The following is a 13,338-nucleotide window of genomic DNA, read 5'->3' as shown; positions in this document are numbered from 1 at the left end:
GGCTTCGAGTAACCACATGAAGGCCAGCTATGGCTGTCCCACCAACTCCAGAGACTTGGGAAACACCAGGACATGTAAGAGACCTCCAAACCATCCTCTTTGAGAGTTAGGAACAAATGCCCCCTTGGTGTGTACTCAGCTATCGCATTTACAGGGACAGAACCAGACACAAAGAAAAAGTAGGGGAAAAAAATAAAGAGTGGCAGTAAAAATAGTATTTTATTCCACCCCCTCCCGCCCTCCCTCCCCCCACAACCCCCAGTACACTTTTCCCCTCTCGTTCCCACAGCAACGTTACAATCAGAAAAAAATAAGTTTCGGGGGGCAGGATTTGGAGGGGGGGGCGGGGATACGGGTAAAAACAGTCAAATCACAATAGGAATTTCTCAAAATAGGTTATTCCACCTAGTCATCATCTTCTCCCTCATCTTCAGGTTCTCGTTTTCGCTTCTGACCCCTTTCTTCTTCTGGAAGAGTAAGAAAAAGGCATTTAGATGAGATAATGACTCCACCTCTTTAACTCAACCCACCCACTGAGAAACCACACATCTGGGAAGCTTTGCTATCCTGGGAAACTGAGGCAAGGTATCTGCAAAGCCAGGAAGGCATATGGGGCCTCAGATAGAAGTGTTCTGCCTATTGCCAGGGTCCTCAGCCTGAACAGTCCAATGTCAAACCAAAGGGGCGAGGCTGCTACCAGCTGAGAGTAAAAAGACTGCCATACCACCAAGATCTTCTTCATCTTCCTCATCAGCTACCTCCCCGTCGTTATAACCTTCTTCATCCTCCTAGAGAAAAGACAGACACCAGAACATTAGTAACACCCCTGGCCCAGGAACGTGCTGAGAAAGCCACTTTCCCTAATACTGAGCACAAAACAGTGGGGCCACCCCCAGCTTCTCAGAGCCTCATACCAAGGCCTGCCAACCAGGATGAATGTAAAGCAGAGGTTCTTAATCTATTGTAGATCAAGGACCCATCTGAGAACCTGCAGAAAGCTTTGAACTCTTTCCCCAGAGAGTACCCTCACCACACAATATATATATGCAATTTCAGGCGGTTGTGGATTCCACCCCAAAGGTAAAAACTCCTGATCTGAAGTCCCTATAAATCAGGCAGCTTTCCAGTCTGCATGCTCTCTTAGGAGAAAAAAGTTCCCCAAGCAGACGCCCTGCCTTGTAAAAATAGGCCATCCTTTCTTTTATCCATCCTCAATCTAGTTCTGGCTTCAAGGGAAGACCTCAGTTGGAGCAATTCCTGATTCTGTGGGAAAGTCCAACTTCACTCTGCCCAGCCCTTCACCATCTTCCAAATGTGGATCACTTGGAAGGGAAGGAAAAAGAAGATATAAAATCCCCTGAGGACATCATTCCCAACTGGCTTGAATTCACAGCAAGCAACATGACTTCCTTCTCAACAGAGGGCCATTGCTTCACGCTGCTCCTGAAAGTTACATGCTAGTTGAATCTCTGTATGTTGAGTCCTGTTCCCAAAGCTTCAGGCAAGCCCAGTTTAAAAAAAGTTGGTAACAGACTTTTTTTTTGTCAAGGGAAATTCTATATCCTTTTATAATGTCACCAAATATTTCCCTCATCAGTCTGTTTGCTAACACTGTTTTTTTTGGGTGCATAAGATCTCTTTATAACTGGAAGCTGGAAATATGCAGACAGTCGATGAGATTACAAAACAAAACAAAACCCCAAAACAAAACCAAATCCGCATGCTGGGACTCTTGTGACAGGAAGAGCAAGACGGAAATCCATTAGCCAACACGATTTACTGCGCTGTCCTAGGGGAAACTGTTTTTTTAAATTCTTTATTTGTTTTTAAAATACTCACAATATTCTTTAGAGGCAAGCCTCACAGCCTAGACCTAGGAAGAAGAGAAACTCCACAGCAGAGCTAGACAGAAAACACACTAATTTCACCAGCTTTTCCGTTTTCCTTTGTCTGCTTCTCCTAGGCCTGGGGCCGGCCAGCTGGCCTAGAGACCCTGCCTCAGCCACTCTTGTGTGGCAGGCGACCCTCAATCAAGGGACACAGGAAAGCAGGGAAGAAGGAGGGATTGCTGTGGGGGAGATGCAGGTACCTTGAACTTGCTATTGTCACTTTAAACTGCCCCAGGTCTAACTTTGGCCATTAGCAAGAGTTGATTTAGAATTCTGAACAAGTCATGGAAAATGACTGTGCTCTAGAGAGACTCAGAACATCCAAACCCAAAATCCAGCACATCGTGCCAGGAATTCGAGGGCTGTGAACACCTACAGTTAAGTGGTCAAACACTTACCCTTGTCAGACACTGTCCTAAAGCATGTCACTTGTATTGTATTTTATCCTCTTAACAACTGAATGTGAATGATATCATAATTCCTATTTTACAGATGAAGAAATAGGCTCAGAAAGGTCAAGTAACTGTTCCAGGGATACACAGCTAGCAAGTGGTAGAGCTGGGATTCGCCCTGCCCCACAGACTGTGCTTTTAACCTCTGCATAGTATTATCCCTCACAGACCTTTCACAGATGTTGGTAAAAGAAACAAACAAAAGACTTGGAACCAGCCAATTCAGATAACGGCCAATTCCCGATGCATTATTCCTGCGGTGTGCAGGTGACCCCTGTCATGCTCTGATTTGGGATCCAGCAGTGTCTTATCCTACTACCTATCAATCCAAGAGAGTCTTGAATTTTCCCTAGCACACCATTTAAGTGCTCAGTGAATATCTTAATTAACATAAGAATGCAAAAAAGCAGAAAACAGGGACATGGATTCTATATTTCCCTTAAGAGCTAATTTTCACATAGAAGCAAGGGCCAGGTTTACTCCAGCCAAGTCCCTGCCTCCAGAATCCTCTCCCCGACTCCTAATTCAACCTCCCCAGACCTTGCTGCATGTCTTACCTACCCAAAACCAGCACAGTAGAAGGCTCTGAAAGGAACTATTTCCCTGACCTGGGGGAGTGACTTTCTAAACAGGTCTTCTGGACAGCCAAGGCTGACTGTGGAGGCATTTACTGGGACTCAGAGGCAGCAATGAAGAGATACTCAGGGAGCAGCGCCCCTGCCAGCCCAGACCCCTCACCTCCTCCTCTCCACTCACGTCCTCCTCTTCACCCTCCTCCTCCTCATCCTCGTCCTCCTCATCTTCCACGACCTGAGCATCTTCATCATACTCCTCCTCTGTGCAACAGAAACAGGGCACAAGAACAGATTGGTGGTGAGCTGGCTCCTGCGCACGCAGAGGAGGCCCAGGTGGATGGGCCCGGCAGGGGTTGGGTCTTCAGGATGGGCCCATGATCCTCCCACATCCAGCCAAGCCCAGAGGCTGCCGCTCTGCCTCTCATGAGAACAGTGCCAACATGATTAAATACATCCTGGAGTACTCCAAAGGACAAGCATCCTGAAGTAACCCAAAAGAGAAGCCTCCTCACAAGTTTCAGGAAAGTGTATGATTCCTTGTAGAGGCTGAGGCCACAGACAAATTGTCAGATCAGAGGAACAAGGTACAGGGCCTGGGAAAGCTGTGAAGTCAACACATTTGGAAAGAGCATCTAGGCCAAACTCCTCACTATAAAGGTGAGAAACCCAAGGAACTTGGAAAGACTTGTTCAAGGTCACCCATAGACTGTGGTAGGGCTGGGCCTGGAAACCTGGTGTCAGGACTGCCAGTCCTGGGTCCTTCCTGTCATGTCACAAGATACCCACCAAAGCAAACAGGGTATCTAAATATCTTGCAAAAAAACTCCCAATCTCACAAGGAAAAAACAAAATCCTTTGTCTGAAGTAATTGGGCAAGTGTCTCACTTCTCAACTTTACCCTGGTCATGAAGACCTGCAGGGAAGACACTGTGCTGGTGGCAAGGGAAGGTGGAAAGGGAAGAGGAGGAGCTCCCCTCTTTTCCTTCTTCCCTTCCTGAAGGCCCTGACTGCTCACTGCACAGCCAGGGAGCCCAACATGCCACCTGCAGCCACCGCAACTTCCCAGCCCTTGGGGCTCCTGAGATTGAAGCCACACCCCCAAGTGCTGGCCTGCGGTCCTGTGGGCTGCAGCCACCAGGGGGCCCCACAACCTCTCCAGTCCATGTCCTCATCTCCACGACTGGACATCCAGACAGAGAGATGGGGTCTTCAGGCCACACCCCACCTCTTCTCTGGAGGAAGGTCTAAGTCTAGAGTCACACTAGAAAGAAACACTGTACAATCTCATTCCCTGGGGGGTGTTAGAAAAGGGACAAAAATTAAAGCGAGGATTCGGTTAGATTTTTATTTTTTATTTTTTTGTCTTTTTCGTGACCGGCACTCAGCCAGTGAGTGCACCGGCCATTCCTATATAGGATCCGAACCCGTGGCGGGAGCGTTGCCGCGCTCCCAGCGCCGCACTCTCCCGAGTGCGCCACGGGCTCAGCCCTAGATTTTTTTTTTTGATGGCTAGCTGGTATAGGGATTGAACCCTGGACCTTGGAGTTACTAGCACCATGCTCTAAACAACTGAGCTAACCCACCAGCTCTATGGTTTTAGAGGAGTTACGAGGGGTCTTCGAAAAGTTCATGGAAAGATTTGCATTATCTTTTAATTCTATTTTTCATGAACTTTTGGAAGTACCCTCCTACTATGCAATTGGAGAATCTCAGGATGTTTTTCTGGGGCTCATGTCCTATTCTTTTAGGAGATTCCACCAATGAGACAGATCAAGGACCATGGCAAACACCAGACAGCTCCATTCCCCCCAGTGTTAGAAACAGGCGGCCAGTAGACAGCTGGGCACAGACCTCCCAAAACCTAGCTTACCCCCCTGAACAGCCAAGGGGGAGCCCCAAAGCCTCAGGGTGAGCCCTGCAGCCCTGGCCCTCCCCCTGCCACCCACCATCCTCGTCCTCCTCCTCGTCATCGTCCTCGTCGTCCAGGCCCTCCACATAGCCCTCTGCATCTGAGTCAGGGGCCTCCTTGTCATCCTGGTCAAAGCCATCGAGATACGTGAGTTGCGGGAGGAGCTCGAACACATTTTCTCGGTAGTCGTTCAGGTTGGTTACCTCACAATTGAAAAGGTCTAAGCTCTTGAGGTTTTCTAACTTTTTCTGCAAGTGGAAAAATGAAGTTGACAGTGAGCGATTTGCAGGAGGTGGGTGGGAAGGGGAGGGAAAGGGGGAGACAACCCCAGGAAACAGGCAGGATGACATGAGATGGTGTGGAGAGCCCAAGACATGCAGGTGACAAGGAAACTCGAGTTTGGCTCTGCTGAGCCCTAGTGTTCTGCCCAGACACCTCACCCCTGGTTTGTGGGCCTCAATGTCTTCAACTAGAAAATGGGGAGTCGGACTCAAGGATCTTTAGGCCTCATCCAATGTTAATACTTTTGTTCTGCTATTTATAGTTTTTGCCTTAACAGTGACTGGCTTGAAATTAACTGGCGCTCTCATGGTTCACATGCCAAGAGCTCTGCTACCTGCCCTGTGATAAAGGAGCCAGAGGGGAACTAACAAGGCGACATGAACCAATAAACTAACTCCCTCTGCACCTAATAATAGTGATGATGATGGCAGTTAACATAGCACTTAATGTATTATGTCAATTTATCCTCACAATTCCTGTAAGGCAGAAACAAGTACCAATTCATTTGCCAGATTGCACAGAATTGGGATTTAATCAGACAGCCCAACTTCATACCTGTGCTCTTACTCTCTGAAACACTGTCTGTCAAAAAGGACAAGAAAAAAACCCATGGAGGATTCAGAATCTGTCCACAGCATCTCACACAATGTGCTTTGTCAAAGCTTTATACCAGATAGGTTCTAGCCCAAGCTACTATCCCTGTTTGACAGTGGAGGAAACTGAGGCCCAGGAAGTAAAGGGTCACAGGGCTAGCAAGGAACAGAGCAGCATCTTAACTTCCCACCACAACCATTTCCAAGGCACCAGGTACAAGAAACCTGACCTGGGCTGAGTCTCTGTTCCAACGGGGTCAGGCTCAACTGCGGAGTAAAGTCACTGCCCCTCAGGGTCAATGCTAGGAGCTAGGTTGCTTTCACCAAGAGTTTGTGACTGAGATCTGGGTCACTGTCAGCAGAGGGCCAAAGGCACGGAGGAAGTCTGGGATACAGTCTGTGTGGGTGAGCCCAGTACCCCCCAACCAAAAGCAGTTTCCCACCCCTGGTGGTGAGTGTAGTGCATCACACTGATAATCAGGGATGCGGAAGCTACTGAACACGTGTGATCTGGGCAGGGAGAAATGGGAGTGTGAGAGTATGTGAGTGTGTGTGTCTGGTCTCTAATGGTGACCAAATCACAGTGTTTAATGAGGATGTTTTATACTTGATCCACGTATCACACACCTGAAACACATATATACAGGACTTCAAAGATTTTTCCTTTCATAATTACAAAATCATGAAATCAAGACTTCTAGGCAGATAAAAATAGTTTTGCCTTTTCCTAGAAGACCAGCAGAAGACCCCCAAAAAAGTTCTGTAGGAAGCATATTTCATTAGTTGACCCCATGCCACAGATGGACAGGTAAAGTGTGAGCTTGGAAAAGAAATGCCAGCTTCCTGTCCTGCCACCCTGGCCCATCCACAAGCCCCTTGAGTGTCCATGGAGAGCAAGGAGTGCTTTTTGGACAAGAACCCTGCAAACCCAAACCGAGGGATACTCCAACCTCCCCACTACAGACCCAGAAAAGGGAAACTTGGCAAATGTTCCAAGTTCCTTTCTCTGATTCTAAGATGCCTGGTTTACGAGGTGACTCTTATGTATAAATTTACAATTGGTGTGTTTACTTAATGTGGAAGTTTTATCTATTTCAGAAAAACTGTTATTTAATCAATGACACATCTTAGTTATTTCCTTAAAATCAAAGGAAAATAGCAGTTCATATCCTAGTAATGCAAAAATTGTGATTCTGTCTGTGACCTGCCCCTTTCTGGCTAGCAAATCAGTGAAGTCTGGGGTGTTTGGCTCTTTGAGGATGAGTGGAGGCACCAGAAGCACAGGTCACACCAACGATGGGTGCCAGCATTGCTGTCCCCAGGCTGTGTTGGGGAAGGCCTGCAGTAGGCTCCACACCACACAGCTCCGTCATCCCGGCGTCCAGTGTCAGCTGACCCATCTCCCACTGTTCAGAGCCACCGGGCACAGGCCAGCCACCTAAGAAGAAAATCTGAGTCCACCTCCAGGGTCAGCTTAGTTCCTGGATAGCTCCTTTCTCCTCAAAGATGGTCAAAACCAGCCATGCATGCCCTGAGCCAGAAGAAATTATAGCTCAGGTTTTTAAAGCTGAGCAGAAACTATGAGGAAAAAAGTATGAGACCAGAAATCGAGGCTAGAGTCCTACCCCCGCCTTCACAATAACCGCCCATTCTGGCCATGTGATCTCAGTCAAGCTATTTAACTTCTCTAGGCCTCAGTTTCTCTATGGACTGAGCAGAGATAGTAACTAAATAAGAGTCAAAGAAATTAACATAAGTGAAAATAAAGACATTTTACAAATGCAAAAGTAGAATTTCCTGATACCAATTCCTCCCTGCCTTCTACCCCCATGGAGAGGGGAGGATCCAAATGACTTACCAGTGGCTCTATTGTGCTGAGGTCTTTAATTTTGTTGCCACTTAAATTAAGATGTGTGAGGTTCGGACACTTTTCTGCCAATACTTCCAGGCCCCCTGAGATTCTGTTATCACTTAGTTCAAGCTAAACGAGGCAGAGAGAGAAAAAGCAGAAATGGCTTTGAAAATGAAGGTTCTCACTCAGCTCAGAGCCACCCACCCGGCTCTCCCCAGACAGACAAGCAAGGGAAGTAGTCTCAGGGAACTATCTGGCATGCTGGTGCACGCACCCACTTTACCTTCAATTACCTTCCCCAAACACAAAGTAATAACCCCCTTCTTGCTCCCCAACCCTGCCACCCAGCACTCAGGGCTCACTACACTCTATTTACCTTCTTAAGTTTGTTTAACTTTGGTAAGTTTGCGACGGAGGTGAGGCCTACGTTGATTGTACTTAAGAATTCCAGTTCTTCAAATTCATCTGTGAGGCCTTCGATTTTGCCTTCATTTGACCGACAGTTATCCAGGACAAGCTCTTTCACCTGGAAAGGGAAGGACCATGTGAATGGAAGCAAGGAAAGGGGCCTGAGGTAGGGGAAGGGTATTAGAGAGGCCTCCTTATAGAATGGGGAGACAGGCCCAGGAAGCAGTCCATCAGTACTAAACATGTCACTTTGCCTGGCTCTTCCAGATCATTGTACCAGTGAACAACCAAAGGATGGATTTGCCCAGCCTGGTCTTTCTGCCTTCAGCATAATGAGGGGAGAGGAGAGTGCTGGGGTGAGCAGAGCTGCAGAACCAGGGGGCCATCCCAGACAGGACTTGGCAGAACTGGAGAAGATAAATCCAATGAGCTCTGCTGCCCCTGAGAGGCTGGTGGTCCCAACCCTGCTGCCACATTCTCCCAAAACCCCATTATGAAATAAGATACCATAGTGCCCAGATCCCCACCGGCACTGGCCAAAACATTGTTAGGGGACCTCTCGGCCTTGCCCCCTCACCCCCCACCGAATGCCCCATTTTGACCCCCCTCCAGAGGCCTGCTGCCTACTTCCTATCCTCAGCCCCACCTTCCCCCTCCTCCACATGTCTGCAACCCTCTGCTTGCTGATGGCTTCCAAGACATGCACATACACTTGCTCTCACCCATTCCTGCCATCCATGGCAGAGTCTACACACCTGCGCCTCGCATTCATCACCACAGTCACCTGCTTGGCCTGCCCCATGGTAGGGGCAGAGATCAGAGACTCCTCCAACTCTCTAGGCCAGTGCTGTCCAATAGACTTTCCCCCGAGGACAGAAACATCCTGTATTGTCTAAGAGAGGAGCCGCTAGCCACGTATGGCTGTTGAGCACTTGCAACCTGGCTAGTGAGACTGAGGAACTGGGCTTTCAATTTTTAGTTTTAATTAACTCAGTGTAAAGAGACAAAGGGAGCTATCGTTTTGGTAGCACAGCTCTAGACTTTGCTTCTCAGGGTCCTGAGCGCAGACTGAAGGAGAGAATGGAAACCGACCAACCTCAGATGGGCCCATCATGAAATGTAAGGCTGGAAAAATCCCAAAGCCAGTCTTTGAAGGCACCTCTGTGGCCCTGCCTGCTTCCTGCCCACCTCCTCCCTTACGCAAAATTTGGGTCTTAATTTTTTATTTCTAATGAGGTGGAAAGAACTGATAAATAGCCACCCTCTCATTAGGTTGTTAAAAGGTAGACTTATCTGAAGGTGAGACTGTAGGATCTACCTAAAGATGGCAAGAAGACAGGCCAAAATGACTCAGGGAGTCAGTGAGGGGGACTGGGGACCTGGCCCCCAGGCAGATGGCCCGGTTACTCACTCCGACCCCAGAGCAGTCCAGCTGCTGGATAACCTGGCCCCCCCAGGGCTTCACCTGATGCTTGAAAGACTCCCCTCAGGACACAGCACCCAACCTGCCCGCTCCCCTCAGCCTGCCAGGAGACACTCACTTGTGTCGACCAGATGTGCTGCCTCCCTTTCTGGGACTTCCGCCCACAAGCCCTGCTTTCTCACCAGTGGGTTGCTCCTGCCCCTCAGTGCCTTTTCTTCTCTTGGATAAGCAAATAGGCCTTTTAACAGTCCCTGTTGGGCTGCTCCCGCTTCTTCCTGTAGGCCCAGGATGACCGGCTTACCACAATCCTCCAGGTGCCCCTCTTACTCAGGCATCTCTGGACCAAGTGGAAACTTGGGGGGAAAGGAGATGGGAACAGAGTCCACAGTAGGCTGCTATGCCCCTCCTCAGTCCACCCTTGCCAGGGGCTGAACAGGGAGCTCTGAGACACAGCCGGACCTCAGAGCCCTGCAGGGCCCTGCATTGACTCTTCCCTGGAGGATGGAGGCACAGTGCTCCACCCAGGACAGCCATGGTCCATGGGTTCCATCTGGCAGAGCCACAGTGGGGAAGGCCAGGGAATGCCAGGCAGCCCTCTACCAGACTAGAAACTGGCCACTAAGATCCAGCTTTTCACTGGATCTGGCAGGGGGAATTTCAGTCCTTTCACAATCCCCTCAGTCTCCAAGAGGGGCCAGAGCGAATGGAGGGAGAGTAACTGCATGGGGGAAGGGAACCCCTCCTTTGTTTGCAGTAAACACTGGAGTCATAAGGCCCACAGTCTTCTTTAGTAATTGGTTTCCTTGGAAGGCCCTGGAAATTCCTGAAGCTCCAAAGACAAATATGAGAAGAGATTCCAGTCTACCCTCAAGACTTCAGACATGTAGATTTTCTAGACATGTCAAGTGCTTCTCCTCTTACTGCCATTAGCCAAGGAGAGGAGGGCCTCAGTGACTGGGAGAGGTGGTGCTGGCAGCAGTCAAGGGAATTCCTCCAGGAAGTCGGCGTCTTTCCTGGAGAGGCACTGTGTTGCCTGCCACCCCTGCCCCTGGGATGCCTTCTGCCAGCCAGCCAGGGGCAGGCTGCCTAGGAATCCTACAGAATGACACAGGTTTTGGAGTGCTGACCAGGCCAATCCCCAGCACCTCTCACCACACCCAAACCGGTGGCCACTCTTCTGGGTGACAATATGCAAAAGCCGCCACTACTGGTGCTTGTATTAAAAATAATCATTTGATCTTTCTTGAGCACTCACCAGGCACACTCTAAGTGCTTCCCACAGAGTCTCATTTAATCCCCACAATCACTCCATGGGGGATTTATGAGGTATTCTCTCCATTTTACAGCCACATCAGAACCATCCATCCTAAAATCCCAGGAAGATGTCTACTGGACTGAGGTGAAGGCTTCTCTGACATTCCCAAGTACAGGGAAAAAGCTCTCCCAGACCCCCAACTCAATTCTACATGTTCTCGTCTGTGATGGGGCACAGAACAACACAATACCCCAGAGTATGGCTCTTTGGCAAGCTGAGTATTTGAACTAAAGGAGATTGGAAGGTCTCAGAAGCAGCTCTCTCTGACCTCCTGCCCTCCTGTCCCTCGCCACTTGTTCTCCCATCCTCGTCTCCTCCCCACAACCCCCCACTCCGAGTCACAGTAACCACAATACCTCTTCTTCTCCAAGGCAGCTCATAGAAACTAGAACCCCTCTACCCCAAAGCAAAGCCATAAAACCTAGAAAGGGCACTCTCACCTTTCTCCCTTGAAGACCCTCATTCCAGAGGGATCCCACCCCATACTGGGAGGAAGAAATGCTACACAGAGAGGCCAAGAAGAATATGGACAGGCCTGCTGGGTCTCCCTCTCCCCTGTCTATCATCATTAGATCCTACCGTTTTGTCCAATCACATTTCTGCATGGCTGTGGGACCTAAGCATGAAAATAGACAGTTTTCCCTGGTTTTGGGGTCTTCTTTTCTGAAGGCTCCCGTATCACTTAAAACTTTGATTAAACAAAAGTTGTTATGCTTTTCTCTTTTTAACCTGCCTTTTGTTAAAGGAGCTTCTGCAGTGACCCTTACGATGGGCGAGGAAAGATTTCACACCTCTCTGCCCCTACCTCTGGCTTCAGCCCCTCTAACTGTTCCACCTGTGGGGTGGGTGCCACTCCCGGAGGTCCCCACCCTCGTTACACTTCCTCAGTAACCAAAGCACAGAACCCAGCCCAGTCCTGGCTCAGACGACGCTACAGAAGGGAGCAAGGATCCATAAAGGGGCCCGTGACCCCAATTTTCCCCAATAGCAAGTGGCTGCTTCCATTCCCTTGGGAAATCCCCACATTTTTTTCTGAAGTGGGGGAGGTCCTCCGGAATCCCCACTGTTTCTGCATTTCCTTCTTGGTGTGGTTTTGGCAGTATTTAGGGTGAGATCGAAGAAGACTGTAGTAGGTGCGAGGGTTTAGATCCTGAGGTTTCTGATATAACCAAAAAGCCCAAACCACGTGGGGGGAAGCCCACTGCGGGGGATGTGTCACAATGGGGGTGGCAGGTGAGCTGCCTGGGAAATGTTTGAAATAGACCAAAAAGGACAAAACAAAAACATCAGCCCCTTTGGCTGGCGCGTGGAAGTCATCCCGGCCACCCCCCTGGCCCTGCCAGCCTGCACTAGGGCCACACTTTCTCAGTGCTCCAGGGCAGGCTCGAACCCACCCTAGACTACTGCTACAATTCCAAGCCACTTCCTCTGCACTTGGCAGACTCCGCTCTAACCCTTCCATGTGAAGAGAACATTCCCTTCACATCCAGGGTGTGTTCTGCTTAAAAAAGAAAAATCTTAAGGCCCGTTTCCTCTGCCGAGTCCTGGGTGTGAGCGAGATGCAGAGTTAAAATTAAACTGAAAACGTGTACTTTGGGTTTAGACCCTCCCAATTCCACTGGCCATTTAAAAATACCCAAATGTGGTTACTCTCTTCAGCCCAACAACTGGAATTACTCTGCTTGTATCAGGAGCTTTTAAAAAACACCCAAGACAACAACACTTCATTCCTCAAGTTGATAACACCCAAGAGAAGCCCTAACATTCACATTCTGTCCCCTAGAGATGTCACTGGGGAGTCACTGAAAGTTCCCAAGAAGTCAGAATGCCCCTGCCCCTGCATTTCCTACAAAAGTTGTCCCCAAAGCAAGGACGTGCGTCAGTCCTTTCTCACCAACAGGAGCTGAAACTTCCACGATAAACACAGACACATTATTACTCTAAGGATCAGCTTGTTGTTTGTTTCAAAACTGTGAAATCTTGTCTTTAGAAATCTCTCACATTTGACCTTTCCTCTCCATTACCAACATCACAGCCCTGGTCACTGTCACAAGTGCCTCCACATGAGGTCTCTGTGACCAGGGAATGTGTGTGGTGGTCAGGAGGCTGCCTGCACTACTGGGAACAGGCCTTGACCACTGAATGATGCCAGGTCTATCCCCCAGCCTCAGGCTTCTGCCTCCGTAGAAAGAGAATGATGATAACTGTTTAACCTATAAAGTGTAAACTCCAGCCTAGAAAATATGCCTGGCTTCCCACTGCCTTGGGAAAACTTCCGAGTTCCTAAACAAGACCTCCGTTCTGGAGCTCCCTCTCCCCCACTGCCCCATCCTCAGCATTCCACACCTCTCACCTTTGCACTACAAATCTAGTCCAAGTCCCCCTCCCCAGAAAGCCTTCCCAGCACCCAGCTCTGAGCATCCTGGGGCACTGAGGGCAGCTGTTGCATGAATCATTTAATCGTGTATTAAGCATCTGATCCTCCTAGAGGTCAGGGACTGTCCTTCTCCATAATCAGCCTAGCAGGGAACGGACACCAGAGCCACTGCTTAACAAATGTCCCTTTTATTGTGCCAGGCACAACACTAAGTGCTGGGAATACAGAAGTGAGTCAAACTATCATGAAATTTAACAGTGTAA

General features: G+C 49.1%; 1 protein-coding gene across 2 annotated transcripts in view; it reads right to left on the bottom strand.

Moving 5' to 3' along the window:
• Positions 1 to 253: 253 nt before the first annotated feature.
• ANP32A (acidic nuclear phosphoprotein 32 family member A) overlaps positions 254 to 13,338 on the bottom strand; it is a 38,298-nt gene continuing 25,213 nt past the window's right edge. The window contains exons 2-7 of one of the 2 annotated variants that reach the window (XM_063090489.1): positions 7,929 to 8,078; positions 7,559 to 7,681; positions 4,863 to 5,073; positions 3,080 to 3,177; positions 725 to 788; positions 254 to 467 (exon numbers count right to left, since the gene is read on the bottom strand). In XM_063090489.1, coding sequence (XP_062946559.1) covers positions 406 to 467; positions 725 to 788; positions 3,080 to 3,177; positions 4,863 to 5,073; positions 7,559 to 7,681; positions 7,929 to 8,078 — 708 coding nt within the window. In that variant the 3' untranslated portion in view covers positions 254 to 405. The remainder of the gene's footprint in view (positions 468 to 724; positions 789 to 3,079; positions 3,178 to 4,862; positions 5,074 to 7,558; positions 7,682 to 7,928; positions 8,079 to 13,338) is intronic. The other variant, XM_063090490.1, reaches the window with a different exon arrangement.

Source organism: Cynocephalus volans, chromosome 3 (assembly GCF_027409185.1).
Source record: "Cynocephalus volans isolate mCynVol1 chromosome 3, mCynVol1.pri, whole genome shotgun sequence".
Lineage (NCBI taxonomy): Eukaryota > Metazoa > Chordata > Mammalia > Dermoptera > Cynocephalidae > Cynocephalus > Cynocephalus volans.
This window is presented reverse-complemented; position numbering and strand designations above follow the sequence as displayed.